The 19874-nt window shown below is 43.2% G+C and overlaps 2 protein-coding genes across 3 annotated transcripts; one reads left to right on the top strand and one right to left on the bottom strand.

Annotated features, from left to right (window-relative positions):
- Positions 1-575: 575 nt before the first annotated feature.
- Positions 576-6777, bottom strand: LOC4328933 (BAG family molecular chaperone regulator 6). 2 transcript variants are annotated; one of them, XM_015767497.3, is made up of 7 exons: positions 6591-6777; positions 3677-5654; positions 3359-3556; positions 2577-2750; positions 2326-2469; positions 1997-2209; positions 576-1902 (listed from the first exon to the last, which is right to left on the bottom strand). In XM_015767497.3, the coding sequence occupies exons 2-7, from the start codon at positions 5582-5584 to the stop codon at positions 784-786; spliced, it is 3756 nt and encodes a 1251-aa protein (XP_015622983.1). In that variant the 5' UTR covers positions 5585-5654; positions 6591-6777; the 3' UTR covers positions 576-783. The 2 variants fall into 2 exon arrangements, with proteins under 2 accessions (XP_015622983.1, XP_015622984.1); XM_015767498.3 differs by having other exon boundaries at positions 2577-2747.
- Positions 6778-16179: 9402 nt separating this feature from the next.
- LOC4328932 (large ribosomal subunit protein bL21c) lies at positions 16180-18337 on the top strand. The gene is made up of 5 exons (XM_015768127.2): positions 16180-16528; positions 17000-17080; positions 17629-17730; positions 17814-17888; positions 18008-18337. Exons 1-5 carry the CDS (start codon positions 16226-16228, stop codon positions 18089-18091), a joined length of 645 nt encoding a protein of 214 aa, XP_015623613.1. The 5' UTR covers positions 16180-16225; the 3' UTR covers positions 18092-18337.
- The last annotated feature ends 1537 nt before the right edge of the window (positions 18338-19874 follow it).

The following is a 19874-nucleotide window of genomic DNA, read 5'->3' as shown; positions in this document are numbered from 1 at the left end:
AAGGTGGATATGCCTTTTCATGATTAACTCCAGAATCCAGATTCATGACTAACTGCAGTCTTACAATTTACTGGACAAGAATGTTACATCTCCCACCAAAAAAATATATATATTATATAATCAAGCGAGCAACAGTTCGGCATTTTTACGCTATTCCGATGTCATGTGAGCAATACCTCCCATCCGATTCTCTTTACTACTTATTTCTTTTCTTAAGCTATATTATTAGAGCTAACTCACTTGTCCCAAATTACTTTTCACAAGTTGAGATATATAATCAGATCACAGCTCGATCAGGCAGCTTATAGATAAAAAAAGCATGGCAAAATACTGGATGCAGAGCAATCACCTGCATGCGTTGCACAAAGTTCAGCTCCCACTCCCCTGCCACATGTCCTGCATCAAAAGCAACAGACAAATTGGAGTGAGAAAGGACACATGAAGCCAGCACATGACGAACTTTTGGTTTCAGATCATACCTGGCCTTAGTGGAAATAGCAGAAATGATAATGTGCATATGGTATGTATGGAGCAGCAGCAGCTTTCTTAACCAGAAAAATAGCACACAAGGAAAATATTCAACTCCCTTATGACATTGATACTCCGTGTTAAACTAGGCTACATGAGCATTACAAGGACCCAACACAGGCATGATCTTACATTCTCCAATGCATAGTACCACAACACTCATGTGTACATTACAAGTAGTACATTCATACAGGCATGGTTACAAACAGCTACATGGAATCCATAAACACAAACTCAAAACTTCAGAGATCATCTTCAGTGGACTTTGGCCGTTGCTTGCCTGGTTGGTCTGTGTACCCTTACCTTTGGCCTCTTCTTGCGCGCCAGCTTACGCTCAAGCGTCTTGACCTTCTCGCTCAGTTCCGTGATAACTCCCATCTGATCGCTGCCAGATGCAAGAAGGTTTTGCAGCATCTCTTTCAGCTTCTGGTTTTCTTCAGCAAGTTTGTTCTCATTGTCACTCTTTGAACTATAAGGAGTCGCATAATCTGAAGTAGTTTCTTCAGCAACCTTGTTCTCATCTTTCATACCATCAGGAGTTGCAGAAGCCAAGGAAGCTTCTTCAGATGCCATGTTCTCTGTCTGAACACTAGCATCTTCCTTCGGATTATCATCTCCCAGCTCATCGCATTCAACTTCCTTTGGCACCTGCATGTCCGCACGACGCCTATCAACGCAGCAACTCTCTTTCTGCACATCGGTTTCGCATTCCGGTGGCGCATACATTTCGGAATCCTCATGTCCTGTGATGTCACCATGTTCACATGATAATTCACTTCTCTCCGTCTCTGGCAAAATAGGTTCATCCTTCAATTCTCTAGGAGCACTTTCATGAGTATCAGCTTCCATTCCCAGTCCCACAAGAGGGGGCTCTTCTTTCGCAGAATCTCCTGTCAGATTGTTAGCGGATTCATTTTGCTTACCAACAAGTACTGACTCATATTCACCAGAAACGTCAGATTGCTTTGCTGCTTCTGGTTCCTTCAGGACATTTTGTCCTGTTGTTGATTGCAATTTTGATGTTGTTTGCAGCAAGGGAGACTGCACATAATTTTCTGTGTCTGCATAGGTAACATCAACCATACCAATCTCTGGTGTAGCATCAGATTCTTCGGTTGCATCTTGTGTGGTATCCACATTTTCAACTTGTTGCTGCATGTTCACATCGCTAGCTTCTTCTGGCTGCTCGGCTGAATTGGACATAATAGAGGATCCTGAAGGAGCTTGATCATGATCCTGCAGCTCTTCATTCTTCAAGGATACTGATGAGTCCCCCGAATCAACAATTGTAGTGTTTGGTTCTTCACACTGATCTTTTTCCACAGGAGCATGCTCAACTGCAGCTTCTGTCACCTGACCTTCAACTGGGCTGACCTGTATTCATGGCATACAACATTGATATTTTACAAATTCAATACTGTTGTATGGGTAAAGTTCACCATCAAAGAAATAAGTACAAGCAACTTACTTTATCAGCTGACACACTACTTTCAACAGATGTTGCAGCCATAGTAATCATACTGTTGTCAGCGGCAGCAGGAGAAATCATTGTACTTGATCTCTCACTAGTTGTGCACTGTTGCAGCTCATTGGAGTTCTCTGATAAAGCTTCATCATGTAACGGTTCCATGTGGTCCCCTGATGGTATTTCCTGTCCTCCAACCGGGGGTACATCTTTTTCCTATTGACATGAAGAGTCAAATTAGTTCATGCCAAAATATTGTGTGTTAATTAAAGGACTGCATTTGCCTTGCTAATTAGTTTTTTACTAAGAAAGTAGATTGAAATGCAACTTACTCTTTCACACGATTTGTCCATTGAAATGGCATTTGATTCTTCTATTTGTTGCTTCTGCTCAGTGGAATGTCCCAACAAAGCTGCATCACCCATCACATCCATTGATGGTTCTCCTTGACAGTCACACTGTGTTGCAACTTTCCCCTATTGAAGATGAGTTACGTCAGATACCCCACGAGTAAATCAAATCAATCTGTTACATATCAATTTGCAATTAGGCCCTCCAAAGGAACAGATAGAAATTAACTTACTCCATTATTAGGCGCTTCTTCCTTAGTAGTATTTGACTCTTCTATATGATCACTAGGATCTGCATCTTGTGTCGTATACATTGAAACTACTGATGAAACTGCATCAGGCATCAACAGCTTGGAGTTGATTGTGGACAGGCCTTGTTCTTCATCCACTCCTGCAGCTTTTTCCTGCTGGCAAATATTTGTTGAAATTACATTGTAAATTAGCATGTTGTCATCATGTAAACAGTAACAAAATTAAGGCTCCATTCGAATCTACCACTCTAACTAAACTACTCCCTTGTCTACCATGAGCACATTTCCCGAACCGTTAAACGGTGTGTTTTTTCTAAATACTTTCAATATGTAAGTTTCTTTAAAAAATCAAATAAATCTATTTATCAAGCTTGTAATAATTAATACTACCTCCATTTTAGGTTATAAAACGTTTTGACTTTGGTCAAAGTCAAAATGCTTTAAGTTTGATTAAGTTTGTAGAAAAAAATAATAACATTTTCAACCCAAGACAAATTTATTATGAAAATATATTAAATTAATTATTTAATGAAACTAATTTGGTATTATAAATATTACTATATTTGTTTATAAACTTAGTCAAACTTAAAGTAGTTTGACTTTGACCAAAGTCAAAACGTCTTATAACCTGAAACGGATGGAGTACTTAATTAATAATGTGCTAACGACGTCTCGTTTCACGTGCCGCTGAAATTATCAGCCAAGATGCAAAAATGAACGCAGCCTAAGTTATAGAATGCTATGAAGGGAGAAGTGAGACTTACTTTCTCAGATGCTTCTATTGCTGAGACTGGATCTGTATTTTGAAAATTATTCTCCATTGCCTCTGGTTTCTCTTTTTCACCATTTGTGTGAATAGACTCGCCAGATGATTGCTTGCATAAACAATCAAGTTTCTCCTGCAGACTAATTAGCTCTCGAGCAACAGACTTCCTAGCCTCCCTTACAGTTGGATGCAAGCCCTGTATCAACGATTAGCATCACCAAGGTGAACAACCAACCAACATGCAATTGTCCATAAAATTGTACCACAGTAATTTAATCAGAAACATAAAATCAATCTGAACAGAAAAAGGTGGTACCTGAATGGTGTCAAGCTTCAGGAGTAAATTCATGATAGTCTCATTGATAGCCACTTGCTCTTTAACAGTCAGTTGCTTGGAAGAAGCTTCAATGCCTTGCAACTGCTCCTTCAGATCTTTCATCTGTTCATTTACATTCTTGATCATCCGGAGTTTCTCCAAAGGTTGCCATCTTCGCACATTATATCCCCGGTATGCAGACTGAATACAAACTGCTGCATCTACTTCTGAGAAATTAATGCTGGGAGTTGTATCATAGTCTTTTGCAGGCTCACCTTGAATTTTCGCCTCACCCTCTGTGTTTTTGTCAGATCCCTGCAAATTCTTCTCACCAACATTTTCCTGAGCATCAAAATTTACTCCAGTAGCTTGCACCTTCTGGTCAGCCAGACTCATGGGAAATTGTTCCTCCTGCATTTGTTTCACAGAAGCAGCTTGCACGGTTTCATTGCCATATGCCCTCCCTTTATTCATTTCATCATGTGCTTTTTCTTTAGCTTCAGATACAGTTCTCTCCTTCTTTGGATCTGACTGTTTAGCGTCCTGTTTTTGCATATGGATCTCTTTAACATCCTTCTTGGCTATATCTGCATCCTTCCTGGTTGGTGGACTGGGAGACCTTGAAGAACCACTTCCAGATTTCTTCCTGGGCAAAGGATCCACCCGCAAACATACAGGAGGCAATTTTGAATTCTTTGCTTTTGATGATTCTTCATTGCTTCTTTTACCATTTTCTTCTTCCATCTCAGTGCTGCTGGCCTTCTTTTCATCTCTCTGCACACTTGCCTCAGGCTTCTTGTCATCGCTTTCTTTCACAGGCATAACAGGAATAATCCTGTAATTACCACCAGCGGGTTTGTTTTCTTCATTGTCTTTCCTAGGCATCACTGGAATTGTCTTGTAATTTTCCCTGGCGGGCATCTTCTCTTCGCTTTCTTTCTTGGGCATAAGTGGAATATTCTTCATTTCCCTGCCATCTTGATGCTCAGTACCTGCAGACTGCTTCTTCACTGTTGATCTTTCATTATGATGAGATTCATCCTTCACAGATGGCTTCTGATCATTGTGACCATTTTCAAACCATGACAAGGGAATAATCTTGATCTTGGGCGATGGAGGAGCTTCTTCAGAAACCTTTGGACTTTCATCCACCTCCTTCAGTTCTTTTGCTTCTTGCCTTTTCTCATTATATCCTGCTGGCATCCAAAATATTGGCCACTGAAATTGTTTAGCCTTCTGATCATCCTGATCTTGTTGCTTCACATCCCCAACCCACTTACCACTCACAGGAATCCAACCATTGTAGAACTGAGGTGGCAATTCCATGCTTTTTTTGTTCTCCTTATCATTCATGTTGCCAGAAGGAAGCCATATAGCCTGGTTTTGGTAATTTGGATGTCGAACTATATCAGAACCGCTGGCATCCCTCTGCTCAGTGTCGGGATTGACTTCAGGCCTCTCTTCTTCAATTTTAATATTGCTCCTCTCGCCGCCATGGCAACTATGGTTTGGGCATCCACAGCAATGGCTCTTGAACTTGTCATAGCCGTATGCTGTCTGATCAACAGGATACGGCGGTGGACGTGCAAAGTAAGAAGGGTAGGCATTCGGGTGTTGTGGAAAAGGACCATGGTAATACAGATGAGGTGGTGGAATTTCTTGAGGGGATGGTAGCCTGAAACTGTAGTAACCAGGAGGATATGTGTGGTTGCAGCAGCTATGAAACTCTGGAGGATGCAGGTGGTTCATGTTAGGCCAAGGTCCATAGCTCGGCGGTCGACAGGACGAGTCCATTGCCATCCGTGGATGACTAACTTCCCAACACCCAGAAGGAGGATAATGTGCGTAAGGAGCGTGATTTCTGTAATGTGAATAGTATGGATCCATGTACTGGTTTGCAGGATACATCACTAACTAATTTAGTATATACTAGTTTGATAAATACCTAGACCTGCCGAACAGGTTCTAGGGCTGATACCTGAAAAAATACATAAGAAATATATTACTACCATGCTGTGTAGCCATGAAGGACCTAAATTCGCATTATCAAAAGCTATTAGTTGAAAAGGATGTTTTACTTTCTGACCATAAATAAGAACTAGCGAAACTACATTCTTAAGCACCTTCTGATCAGATTTTAAATTAAAACACACTATATGCTATCCAAGCTATCAGTCGATTATTCACTATTCTCTCTCGTGCGGATTTATTGGTCTGTAACTATCGCAGTTTTTATGTCATTTGTTGGTACACAATACTATTGTCTTGTGCAAGATGGTTTAGAAAAAAATGTCCCTAAAATTATCGAGAAACATCATGCACAAAATAGAAACATGGAAAAGCGATTCCACAGAACAAATTAGCATTAAACTAGTGTATAGTACCAAATTAGTTTCATTTCACCTAGTACTCTATAAGAAGTTTATCACAAATACCAAGAACAATATTATCAGTTGCTCCTATCATGTGTGGTTACTGGTCATGTAAACATCAGTCATCAGGGAGCATTCGGTCTGTCAAACTTCAAATAATTACCAGAGCACTCCCCCATCACTTATCTACAAGATTCTGCTACCTTCTTCCATTTTTTTTAAAAAAAAAAACACCAAAAACCAATGTTCTGTCACGGGAATGCCAGAATTTCAGAAAAAAAAAATCTGGGCTAATCGCAGAGAAATCCTTTTGAACGCGTTCGATTCCATCAATCACCCGGTTTTCTCGTCCCCAAAATGCACACCGATGCCAATTGCCATCCATCGTAATCAGTCACACACTAGTACTAATCAGAAACAACAGATCGTTTGGCTCATGATACTACCTACCAACTCACGCGATAAAGCACAACAACCAAAATTACGCAAAAAAATAATAATAATAATGCGACGCGAAGCAAAAAGGATCGGAGGGGACTCACAGAGCAGAGCTGCCCCCGATGTGCGGTGCGGCCAGAAGATAATCCGAGACGAACAACCACCACCAAAAAACCTTTTGGATCTCCACGGGGCCGAGTGAGGTCAGCTACCGGCGCGCGATGCGGTCCGCTTTTCCCTAGTTCGTCGTCGTCGTCGTCGTTGGCGAGCGCGTTGCTTCTTCTTCTGTATGAGGAGGAAGACGAGCGGATCCGCCATTTATGCGGCGCGGGCGGCGGGCGGAGGGCGATCGGGAGATGGAGAGGAGAGCGTTCGCGAGTGTTCGCGAGGAAGGTGACGACTCGTCGTTGGCGCTCGTTCTGGACGCTTCCACCACCGTCTCCCTCGACTCGAGGAAGATGACCGACCTGTGGGGCCGGGCCGATACCTGGGCCTGGACTGCAGGAATTTCATGGGGCAGGCCTAACACGTTTATTTAATGGGCCGGTAAATAGGAGCTTAAGGTTTTGCATAGGAATAAGTCCATTTTGCCTCCCTCATCTCTTGCGCTTGGTTGAATCGCATCCCTCAACCGCAAAACCGGGTGTAATATATCCCCCAACTCCCAAAACCGTTGCAAATCGACTTCCCGGGCGGTTTCGGAGGCGGTTTTTGTCCCACGTGGCATCTTTGACCCCGTTGAATGGCTGAGTCATCAGGTGGGACCCACATGTCAGCCAGCCGGCTGCTGGTGCTGCGTGGCGACAGGGTGGCCTTTTCCTCCTCGTCATCGTCGTTCTCGCCCGACGCCGAACTCGAGCTGGCGGCGGCGGGCTGGCGGCCACGTTCCGCATCCCGCCGCAGCTAGAGTGCACGCAACAGGCTGGGAGGGGGCTAGCGGCGGCGTTCTGCATCTGGTCCTCTTCGTCGCTGTCCTTTCCCGCCTCCCCAATCAACGCCGCCTGGTCCGCACGGTGGCGAGCAACGATGACGGCAGGAACCCCATGGGTGTCAACACGGGGTCCTCGATGGTCTAGCGATCGTCGTGGAGGCAGTGTGCGGAGGCGATGATGTACGTGCCGGAGATGGAGAACTGTGCCACCTTGACGCTGAGCGGCCTGGCGACGTCGACGGTCCACGCTGTGCCACCTTGACGCCCAGCGGCCTGGCGACGTCGACGGTCCACGGCGTGGGGAAGTCGAAGATCGCAACATCCAGGAGGATCCTTTCCCTTCTCCCCTCTCTCTCCTAGGATGCGGGCGGCAGGCAGTGAGCATCGGCTGCCGGCGGGAGAAGGCGGCACCGATGGCGACACCACCACCACCTCGCGGCGAGCGGGACGGCATCGGCTGTCGGCGGGAAAAGGCGGCACCGGCGGCGACACCACCACCACCTCGCGGCGAGCGGGACGGCATCGGCTGTCGGCGGGAGAAGGCGGCACCGGCGGCGACACCACCACCACCTCGCGGCGAGCGGGACGGCATCGGCTGCCGGCGGGAGAAGGCGGCACCGCCACCACCTCGCGGCGAACAAGACGGCGGCGGCGTTCGGAGAGTACAAGATCTCCCGGGTCCAGCCGACCGCGACCACCCTATGCGCTCCTCCCACCGCCCGGCCAACCGTGGCCACCCGGCAAGCTCCTCCCCGGTGCCCAGCCGGCCGAGGCATCCCAGCGAGCTCCATCCGCGCGTCCAGGCGGCCGCGGCCTCCCGGCGAGCTCCATCCGCGCGTCCGAGCGGCCGCGACCTCCCTGCGAGCTCCTCCCCCGCGCTCGGCTGGCCGCGACTACCCAGCAAGCTCTTCCCCCGCGTCCAGCCGGCCGCAACCTCCCGGCGAGCTTCTCCCCTACGGCCAGCCGGCCGCGGCCTCCCGGCGAGCTCCTCCCCCACCGCCGCCGCTCGAGCCAATGGAAGGCGGCTGTGAGAGATGAGAAGATGAAAGAGAGAGGGGAGGGGTGATAGGTGGGTCCCACCTAATTTTTTTACAGTGAATGCCACCTAGATGCCACGTGGATGCCACATAAGCTAAAACTGGACTCAATACTGCCTTGGGAGTCGATTTGCACTGGTTTTTGGAGATGAGGGAGTCATTATACCTGGTTTTGTGGTGGAGGGATGTTATTCGACAAAGGGCAAGAGATGAGGGAGCTAAAATGGACTTATTCCTTTTGCATAAAATAATGGAAAGAGTACACCGAAGGTCCCTCAACTTGTCATCGAATTACAAAATCATCCTTAAACCATAAAACCGGATACAACACGTCCCCCAACTTACAAAACCACTAAAGACTAGGTCCCTCGACGGTTTTGACTCTGGTTTTGTCCGACAATACAATATTATGAAATTTTTCATCTCACGAAATGACAACAAAATTAACATAATGATAATATATTAGTTAACAAGAAAACCATTGCAACGCACGGGCATTATGCTCTTTTACAAAATGTACCAAACTTATGATATTATGACATTATTTCTTGAGGCAAATTCAAGCATGCAATTTTTTTTGTTGTTTTTAAATTTGGCTGTTTGAAATGGCATTTGGCTCGAGATAGGGACGAAAACGGCTTGGAAACGGACGGAGACTATAGTTTCCATAACTTTTTTCGGAATCGGAATCGGAGCAGGAAACCTCAAATATGAAAATGGTATTGAATATGAAAACATAGCGAAAACGGTAACGGATATTTATCATAATAGAAAACCCCTCACTGAATTTTTCAAACTAACGAAGAGTGTAGCTCATTACTTTTCTAAAATAATAAATCGACATTTCTATATTTTTTTTATCAATTTTAAATATAATACGACTAGTTGTACGGTTCACTTACCATAAGAACCAAAGCTATATTCATCTATACCTGTAATTAGTATGGCATGGCCAAATAATGAAACAGTAACTAGGCAAAAGAAAAAACATCTAAAGTACCGTACTAAAATCAAAATCTTCATTCAACTAACCACCTCAATACTATGAAAAATCTGAACATAGAGTAGAGAAGGCTAAAGCTAATCAACTGTATATGAAAAGTTTTCGTTTCCAGAAAGTTTCCAAAATTGTTTCCGGAAAGTTTACGATGCCGGTTTCCTACGAATAGTAGCCTTACTGTATTTGTTTTTATTTCCAAGAAAAAAAGTTCCGAATTCATTTCCGTTTTCGAAAATTTTCGAAAAAAAATGTCCGACTGACACTTTCCATTTTCGAAAACATGTCCGGAAAATGAGAAACTTTCCAAACCGTAGCTCGAGAGAACCAAAATAATCTTCTAACAAATTTCGAGCATATAATTCAAAACAGCTACGCAAATAATAGAAGACATTGCACAAAGAAGGCTGCTCCATGTTCGTTTACTAATGTCTCATCCAGTTATTTTGAAACGGGAAGTAGCTTTTTTTTTTTAAGAAAACGGGAAGTAGCTTTTAGAACTTAACTAGCCACTTTGTCGCGCGTTGCGCGACTTTGGTGGCCCTATAAAGCCCTGTATGTATGGATCGTAATGTATGAGATTGTACAATGATGTCTAACACTCTTAATGTTATGTTGCCATTTAGAAAGAGGTTACATAAGTGTGATCCTCCATGTTGCTTTATTCCTCAAACAGAGGCACTGAAGGTGCCATTCCTAGGTGAGTGGAAGTGGGGAGTGTCTCAGATGTTGTGAACGCTGCTTAGAAAATTGCCATCACTTTGAACCACCAAATTGGCACAAGATCACTGTTGGATGCAAAAAGAAAACATGTTATCTTATAAAGGAATTAACATGATGAGCTTGGTGGTGAAACTTTAGTATTTAGGAGATTGACGCCACAAATGATCGAGAAAGGTGCCATGGCCGAGTTTTCATGTACAAAATGTTATGTTGTTGAATTGTTTACATCTAACAGATGGTAAAGAATCTAGAGTTCACTGCCCTGTTTATAAACATATGTACAATAGAAAACTGAAATTCATGATTGCCTGTTGTTATTATAAATTATTCTAAATAACTTGCCTTCTATATTTTGGACAGACTATTAACCATGGCACGTATGACTCTATTTACCTGTCTAGCCAATCATTGAGCCTAAAACATCCTACCATATTCATTTTATGGTGTTAAAATGCAGCTCTGGAAGAAAAAAGATCAATTCAACTTGTCTCTATACCAAGTTGCTGCTTATTATAGAAAAGTTTATTAGTGTGTTCTGGGAATAAGCTGATCTGGTATTGCAAAGTGCAAACGTTGTTGGTTATAGCCAAAAAAGAAAGGCACCGAGTCGATATTGCGAATTGTAATGGCATTTTTCTAATATGACATATTTGTAATGGCATGACTCAAATTAACCCAAAAAAGGAATGTATCACACAACCTCAAATGTGCTTCTACCTTAAATATGCTCCTTCACCATACCTGTGAGTGGTTTCTCCAATCTGTCTGAGTCATCACACAAGCAACAATTAATCATCAATTCAGTAAGAGAACAAATCAAATTCAATAGAACACGTAAGCACACAACATGGAGCTACACAGGCAAGAATACTTCGGCTGAGGACCGGTACAGGTAATGAGCTGATGGAATAAATTCGAAATGACTTCTGTACAATCTAATTGATACACAAGTGCTAGGCCTGGACCACAATATTATCGCTAGAAATCAAGTAATGAATGCCAGCAATAAGATTTTCAGTCTAAATGTGGAACTATGTACTGGCATGGCATGTATTTTTAGAATCTTGATGAAATCCTTGATGACTCACAACCTTAAAAGGGTATAAATGAATAAATTGTTTTTGTTTTATATGCCTGAGCAGTACTTGGACCATATTTCAGAACTTTTTATCAGAATCAACTCAAGAGAAGAAGTAGAAAATGTATTTAAATATGTGTATTCAGATTTTTTAATGGACTACTTCATGATGTAGATAATTAGACAGTAAATTAAGATATATCAATAATGTTTTTTAACTTGAGTAGAGTTGCTTAAATACTGCCTGCATGCATACCGTTGAATTCTGTATCTCGAGAGATCCTTTGCTCATGGCAGTCTGAAGACTATATATAAATTGAATCGTACATGACATTTCAAGGTTAAAACAAAATAGGGGGTGCGTTTGATCAGGACCTTCAGTTACCTTGTTTCCTAACTCCATGAGATCCAAGAGGCAGGACTTTTCCTTAAAGTATCTCTTAATGATTTCTGTGGGCATGACACTTGAGCTGATATGGAGTACACCATCACTTATAGCAGACAAATCACAAACCAACCTGACATTGTCAACCAGCTGAACATTTCAGCTATCATTCCCAAGACAGGATCCAGCGCTACCATGAAGAAAAGTAAGTAATGGACGAAGAGCTCGCACCGTTTTACCTCCCTTGCTTCTGCACTGACGCATCACTGCCTCTGCTGTTGATTGAGGGCTCCACGCGGCACTCGACCATGCCCTGTATATCTCATTCTGCTTCAGCGGTCGCTTGCCTTCTTCTTCCGATTCTCCTCTTCTTGATTCCATAGGTCAAGCTATGGTCAGATCGAATCAGGAATATTGGAGGCTGGTGGCTAGATGGAGGGCCCGATAACCTCCTCCTACCTATGCTCTCCCTAGCCGCAGGGATTAGGAGGAGGCAGCGGAGATCGGGAGGAGGCGACGCAGCTACAGTGCTGTTGGGGAGGAGAACAGCTACGACCTTAGCAGGCGGAGGCAGGGCCGCTAACCGGCTACGAAGACGAGGATGAGAGTAGGCAAGCGGCGCCCCAGTCTCGCCGGAGTGCGGGCGAAGGTGGACGGGGAGAAGGAACTGAGGTGGCGGCGGCGAGGGGCGACGAGAATTGGAGGCGGCTTTGGCAGGCCGGCGTCCACGGTAGGATGTAGGGGGCAAAATGAAAATAGCGTAAGTACCCAGGGACGTGGAAGGACTAGAAGTAGATAGAAGTTTCCTAAAGGATCAATAAGATATTTCGCCAATCAAAGGATCCTACGGTCTGTATCATCCGGAAGCGAAATCGGGCGGCCCGCATTTATTGGATGACGTGGCGCAGTAATTTGCAAGAAAGCTTGTTGCTTTCACTATTTTAGATCTTTTCTGTGTTTACAAAGAAAACACCTTTCGTGTATAATAGCCCCTTAACATAAACCTCCCACAAGTTGTAGGCCCCTAGCTCGTGGCTAGCCTCTTCTCCTTAATATAAGAGTTTAGGGTATGGTTTAGGGTTTAGGGTTTAGGGTTTAATATATATTGTTAGTATATTGTACCGTAAAAGTTCTCTAATATGGGCATAGCTCCTGTTTCAGGAAAAATGGTAGGCTTTGGATACCCAACTCAGCATGCACTAATTTGTATTCTATAGTCAAACACACCATCCTGTTTTATATGAACACACATGATGATATTGCAATGACCTGTCCTAAATAAAATAGATGTCTTAGTTACGATATCCAGCTCCTAATTAATTAATTTACACATTATTTGTAGCTCAAACCAGAAGCATATGCACATGATCGGCTGCCACGGTTTTATACGGTTTATGATATTATTACCACTGTTATAGATTAACAAATGGTCAAGTATGTCGTTGGCAAGAAGAAAGGAATACATGATTATTTAGTTGGTTTTGTCTAGAGGTGGAGACGGAAGACAGTAGGTGCATTGGCATCCCTCAGGAGTGCACTTGCCAGTAGATATTGCAGCGACTTGCGCGTGGCAGTAAGGCACAACATTGGAAAACAGGGGCCAGGTGTGATGGTGAACTTGCATGAGTCTTTTGGGGTTCTGTCATCGACTAATGCCTTCATCGACATATCTGCAAGCAAGTGAAATAACCAAATATTTATGTGAAATTCACATTCAACGCTCATGCCTTTAGGCAATAAAAAGGAATTTGTCTATGTAATTAATTTTTTTGGGGCATTATGTCATGCGAATCTTTTAACCGTAGGATTCAAACTGAACCATCTAGATCTTTGCTGCATTCTCTTCTTATCCCGTTATTTTCTTCCTAGGTCAACCGCTAGATAGAATCAAGGTCGTTACCGGACACAAGGTGCGTGCTATTTCCATCCTCCCCACTCCCTCCACCCTGCACCCCACCACTCTGTACCCTATCGGTGTCACCTTTGTAGCCATCAAACTACAGCACCCCCTCCCTATCGCCATATTCTCCTTACAACCTTGTTTCATCTTGATATCGCTGTTGGATCCATCGCAGTCAATGACCGCCAGCGAACCTCTTCTTTGTGGATGCCCCCTACCCCTGCCCTCTTCCCCCAACACAGCTTTGTCAGCGCAACAATCACCTCTCATCGTCATCACCTATTGGTTGTCCTGCATCACCCTGAACAACCAACCCCCTCCCCCCTTTAAAGTAGGGAACTCCTCCCACCATCCCTCATCCCCCGCTGCCAACACCACCCACTCCCTCCTTCACCCTAACCCCTTACCTTGACCACTTGTGAGGTTGTCAAAGTTTATGGGAGCCTGTTGGAAGATTAATCCGGATCTAGGTAGTGCAGGTATCATAGAGCAAATCGCAAGGTAAAAAAAAAATCATGATTTTGACCCCAAATTTTTGCCAAATGTAATATAGCAAATCCGTAAAGAAAAAAGACTATCTCCACCCATGTAGATTTGTCATCCTAGTTATGGAATACAATAGATGAACAATAGGGAAGTTTACATGAATAGTGTGCTACGAGGGAAAGGGCTAGTAGCAACATGTAGAATAGCTTCATCATCCTATGCACAGAATGTGATGAGGTGTTGACGGCGAGTGAGCTAGCGATTGCAATCCGGCGATGATGGGGTACTGTTGGGCTAATCGCGGTTGTGAAGGTGATTGCTATCTAATCGATTCGGCGTGTCTTTTGTAGCTTATCTTTTTATTATTATGGAAACATACTACACAGTTTCTTAATAATTTGGAATAGCTGTGATTGCAAATTATAAAAGTTTGTTCTTTATGTTGTAATTAATATCTTACATATATAGGCTAATCATGGTTGTGAAGGTGATTGCTATTTAACTTCTATAGCTGATTTATTATTATTATTATTATTATTATTATTATTATTATTATTATTATTATTATTATTATTATTATTATTATTTTGGTAGCATAATTTGGAAAAAGTTATGGTTGCGAATGATAAAAGGCCATAAATTATGGCATAATAAACATCTTCTATATAAGCTATGGTATTTAATCGATTCAGCATCGATTGTCATGGCCTTTAAAGTGATATTCTTTTATGTTGGAAATCGTACTGCACAGTTTCTTAATAATTTAGAAAACTTATCATTGCAAATAATAAAAAGGTTGTCCTTTGTACTCTTGTTTTTAAAGACAAACTTAGATAACAGTCTCACAGTTTATCAATGTTGTTTGATAGCCTTTGATGCGCTTGCATGGGCTGCAGCATATAGCAACAGGCCAAGCAATAGTGCGCTATACCTTGCATTGGCTACGGCTACACAGTCGAAGCAATGCCATAGAAATGTGACTACTGAACATGTCAATGTTCATTGTTGATAGAACTGGGAGTACGGAAGATAGTCTCTTTAAGATGGCTAGGTCAAAATATAAGCAAAGGAGGACTCAACAAGATTTGAAAAAAAAAACAACAATCAGGTCCTCCTCTGTCTTATGCCCACATTGGTGGTGACTGGTGACATACTTGATGGCAGTGGGTGCTACATGGACACGGCGAGCTACAGAAGATGTTGCCTTGACGCATTCCCAAATAGGGTTTCACAACAATAGAGGTTAAGGCCATGACAATTCATGAAAAGGTTCATCAATACCATAGATGAGTACATCCAGAGCTAAATGAGATTGTTCTTGGAGCAGAACCATCAAGGTCGACAACCTAATCGTTGATATTGGTGATAGAGACAAAGATTTCATGGCAAGTTGCATAAAAAAGCACCAAGAAGCTTACCTTATTAGGGCCTCCATAGCCTAAGGTTGAGGAATCCAAGCATATAGCAAACAAAACTCAACTGCTTCTTGAAGGTTTGCCACCAATAAAGAGGAAGAAAACTATCATCCTTGCGAAAAGCCTGCTGGAGAAAAGAAAGATAACTTGCCTAACTTCCCTTAACTAGGTCTAGCTTTCTCCTAACTCACGGTGATAGAGAATTACCCGGTGTTTTAGAGGGATACCACTAGAGAAGAAACTTCGATTGCCTTCTCCATGAAACCTAGGACTAGAAGGCCAACATCGCCGACCTTCACGCTCAAACTAAAAGAAAAACCCAACTAAATTGATTGACCTACAAAGAGAGAGTTTGTCGGACTTCTCTCCCTCACCTCGCCGGCGGCAAGGTCACCCGAGCCTGTGAGGAAGAGGGGTCGAGGAGGCGTAGTAGTTCAGTTTGGCTCTTTCGTCCGAGAGTTCACGAGAGTTCTCATCACTCGTGTTAATTCGCATATTCTTTATGGTCTAATCAACACATTCGATCCAACTCTTTTATAATCTTTAACTGATTAAATCAAACGATTCTAAACTTTAGAAAGGAGAAACAAAATGAGTACGTGCAGTATCGCTAAAAAACTAGTAGGGCATAGTTTCATGTTTTTCATGGGTATCTAATCTGAGCCGTTGATCTCCAATCGAACGGCTCAGGGTAACCTCCCTATCCACAATATTATCCCTCTTCTTTCTTTCCGATACGATAGCCCACACTCTCATCCACACTGCTCTTCCCCCCCGCGCGCCGGCCATGGCCACCGCGACGCTGCCCCTCCGCCTCCTCGCCTCCAAAACCCTAGCCTTCCCCTCCGCCCCGTCCCTCCCGGCCTCGCGATGCTCCCTCCCCGTCGCCGCGTCCGCGCCCCGCCGCTGCTGGCGGCTCCTCGCTTCCGCCGAGGAGCCGGCGCCCGCACCCGTGGAGGCCGAGGCCGAGGCGGAGGTGGTAGAGGAGGAGGAGGTTGAAGAAGAGGAGGCTGCGGTGCCGGAGCCTGTGGAGGCGCAGATCGCAGCCGCGGGCGCCGGGAAGGACGCCGACATCTTCGCCGTTGTCATGGTGGGGCTAGCTTGCCCTTGCCGCCAATATTTCAGATTTAGTCCTGCTCGGCTCACTGCAAACAAACAAAAAAAGAATCACATTTGTTCATGCTACATTACCTCGAATTCTTTAAATAATATCATTACACAGGCATTTGGCGCTAGTTGCGTTGCTTCTTGCGGTGAAGTGAGCATTTGATTTCAGGCTTGTGTTGCTTACTCTATGCTGCATAAGAAGCTTAGGATTCACGCGCCAATAGGAATGCGCGCACGCCGATTATTAGTATGTACAGGACACACCATTAAGAAAACGGCGCAGAGAATTACAGTGTTTTCGAATGATACAATACTAGTCTTACAGAGAATTGTTCGGATGCATTTCTGAAATATGCAGGAGTGCATCTGAGGAGGGTTTCTCTGTGTTTTGTTTTGTATGAGCGCTGTGAATAATAACGAGGGAGCTATTTTGATTATTTTTCTTCTGTCGCAGATTGGGTCGAGACAGTACATTGTGATGCCTGGAAGGTATATATACACGCAGAGGCTGAAAGGCGCCAATGTCAATGATCAGGTCTGGTGCTTCCACTTTAGAGGATGCAGGAGGATACTTGTTACACCCTAACTAGAAATTTGGCCTATTTTTGCTAGTTAGTTGGTTTGTATTAATCCATAAATTTAAAAGGTATATGATGCTGAGGTGGCTTCTAGATAAGGTGATTGTAAATTAGGAAAAGGCAAATATATAGTATTGGTTATTTGGTTATTATTCTTTTTCATCCATGAGATGCAATAACAAACTTCAAAACAACGAGGAAGGTTGTACATTCTGAAATTATGGAAAGTGGTAGTGACCTACTTCATTTTAGAAGTAAAAGAGTCACTTCCCTGTAATTATAACACTTCAATCCCAGTTCCTGATTTCACATAAATATCTTATTCAGAACTTTTCGATAAGTTTTGTGTAGCCTGCATATATTAGCTTCGTTCCTTTTCTAACTAAAATTACTCCTCTGATGCAAAGCTTCCAATCCCATAGGACCCATACGTTGGCTTATGTTGCTGGCATTTTTAGTATTGTTTTCCCAGAAATTCTCACTTCTGGATAATGCTGATGTGCAGATAATATTAAACAAGGTATTACTGGTATCAACTAGAGACAAGGCTTACATTGGCATGCCAGTGGTGACCAATGCTGCTGTTCATGCAGTGGTTGAGGAACAGGTATGTCCTCTGTATGTTGTCGGGTTAATCATGGATATTCAAAATTACTTGACCCTGATGTCTCCCCAATATTTTTATATCAGGGACGGGATGATAAAGTGATAGTCTTCAAATATAAGAAGAAGAAGAAGTACCAGAGGAAACTTGGTCACAGACAGGTAAGTTTTTCCAATTACCTTCTTCAAGAAAGGTAGAATTTTATTGATAAATACTGATTCAGTTTTTACAGCGAAGCAATTAGAGTTCTTTTAGATTAAAAATCTCTGTTGTTTTGCAGCCAAACACAAGGTTAAGAATTACCGGCATAAGTGGATACGAGGACTTCCCTGCTGACCCGATACTTGAGTATGTTCCAGCTTAAGAGCAATTGTAAGTTCTGTAGTTACAAACAACTGGTAGTACATTAGAATACGAGTGCTACCTTTTCTTGTCTGGAAGAACAGTTTTTGAACAAAATTTGCTTTGTTCATGTGTTCGAGTGCTGCCAGTCATCCAGTTGTTCCATCCTTTGTTTATTCCACCATCTGTTTTGTTCATTCTGATATTGTGTATCCTAGCCAACTGTATTATTTTCACTGTGCTTAAAAAAAGAGAGAGCATTTTACCACGATACGGATGTTTTAGCTTTGGTTTGTGTAACTTTATACAGTTTTTGTGACTACTGATGCTAATTTCACTGTTTTTGGCATCTGTACCAATGGTGCTTAGTTTATTGAACGGGCTATGTCCTAATATTTTGGGATCAGTTACAGTACTATGTTCAATGCAGTTCTGGTCATGATTTATTCGAGTGTTCTAAGAGAAGTTCTGCAAGGCCATATATAAGGTGTTTGTGTGCAACCTTGTACTGCTTAGGGCACATAAGCAGCTGGTTAGGACTTAGGCCATATAAGCATCTACAAGGCAGGTGGCTGCATGGATTCTGCTTACCACTTTTTAGAACCTTGGTTCATGAAGAACTGCAGAAGTTTTGCCCTTTTGAATCCTTACCAAAGATAACCAGTGGCATAAGGCGTATAATCTTTTGGCAAACTATGACTGTTTCAGTAGTCCTTCACCCCTAATTGCATATTACAGTTCTGAATTATAGTGGTTTTCAGACATCTTTTGCCTAATTGAAACCCTTGTTGAAGTAAAAATTTGACCACTGTAAAGGTTCATAAACTAAATATAATCACACTAATTTGTTATATGCTAGCCAATTTTCTTGATATATAAGACTTGTTAATTGTCAACATGGTTGTATGATGCTATAGTAGATTGTTGAACAACGGAAAAAAGGTCGTCTCTTCGCGGTGCTTCCAGGTGTAAGGAAGTATCAAATTCAGGTGCAAGGCATGGGTGTTAAGGCAAGGTAAGGTGACCCCAGCACGCCTTATGCCTTAAGGCGTCGCTTCGCCTTACGCAGATAGAAAAATAGGAAATGAAGGGCTTTTTCATTATATTTATGGAGTCCAATCACTAAATGGAAGCCATATATCTATTGATCCATCCCCATCCCCAATCCCATCGGTGCCCGTTTCTCAACCACCTACTCGCCTCTGCTCCACCGCCGCCGACGGTGAGTGAGAGTGAGACCCTTGCTTGGGCCGCTACCTCCGTCCCTCTTCCCCTGCTGCCGGGCGGTGCTGGCTGTCAAGGGAGGTGGTTCTGGCTTTGTCGGTGGTCAAGGACGACGGTGATGGTGATGTAGGCCACTCCCCCTTCCTCTGCTGCCACTGCTTTATCCCCTTGTTTTTCCCTTTATCCTCTAGTTTTTTCCTGTAAGGTTGCTTGATTCCTTGGCAACTGTTTCTATAATTATGATTTTATGATCATTTGATGCATGATCAAAAATGCTGGAATTGCACCATTAGCAAAAGGTGCTTTCTTTTTTATTCCCCAAGAAACAGAAATACTGGCAACATTGATACCATAGCGTCTAGTACAACATCAGCATCCACTGCTCGCTGCTACGTCACAAGTTCCATATGTTAATCCACTGGCTCCATACATGTATTTTACTAGAGAGCTAGCTGGAGAAGATATGAAATTACTTCACGGTCAATTGCTGGTCTTGCAGGGCATTATCATCATCATTAGTTTTTATCTTTTACAAAGTCCTGCAGATTCAGTACGCTGTCAATTTATTTTTTGCCCGAGCT

This window comes from Oryza sativa, chromosome 2, assembly GCF_034140825.1.
Source record: "Oryza sativa Japonica Group chromosome 2, ASM3414082v1".
NCBI lineage: Eukaryota > Viridiplantae > Streptophyta > Magnoliopsida > Poales > Poaceae > Oryza > Oryza sativa.
This window is presented reverse-complemented; position numbering and strand designations above follow the sequence as displayed.

Coding starts and splice junctions, on each gene's coding strand:
- LOC4328932 (XM_015768127.2), top strand. CDS start 16,226: ATGGCCACCGCGACGCTGCCCCTCCGCCTCCTCGCCTCCAAAACCCTA. Junction 16,529..16,999: donor ACATCTTCGCCGTTGTCATG/GTGGGGCTAGCT, acceptor CTTCTGTCGCAG/ATTGGGTCGAGACAGTACAT. Junction 17,889..18,007: donor GGAAACTTGGTCACAGACAG/GTAAGTTTTTCC, acceptor GTTGTTTTGCAG/CCAAACACAAGGTTAAGAAT.
- LOC4328933 (XM_015767497.3), bottom strand. CDS start 5,584: ATGTATCCTGCAAACCAGTACATGGATCCATACTATTCACATTACAGA. Junction 2,751..3,358: donor CAATAGAAGCATCTGAGAAA/GTAAGTCTCACT, acceptor AATATTTGCCAG/CAGGAAAAAGCTGCAGGAGT. Junction 2,470..2,576: donor AAGAAGCGCCTAATAATGGA/GTAAGTTAATTT, acceptor CATCTTCAATAG/GGGAAAGTTGCAACACAGTG.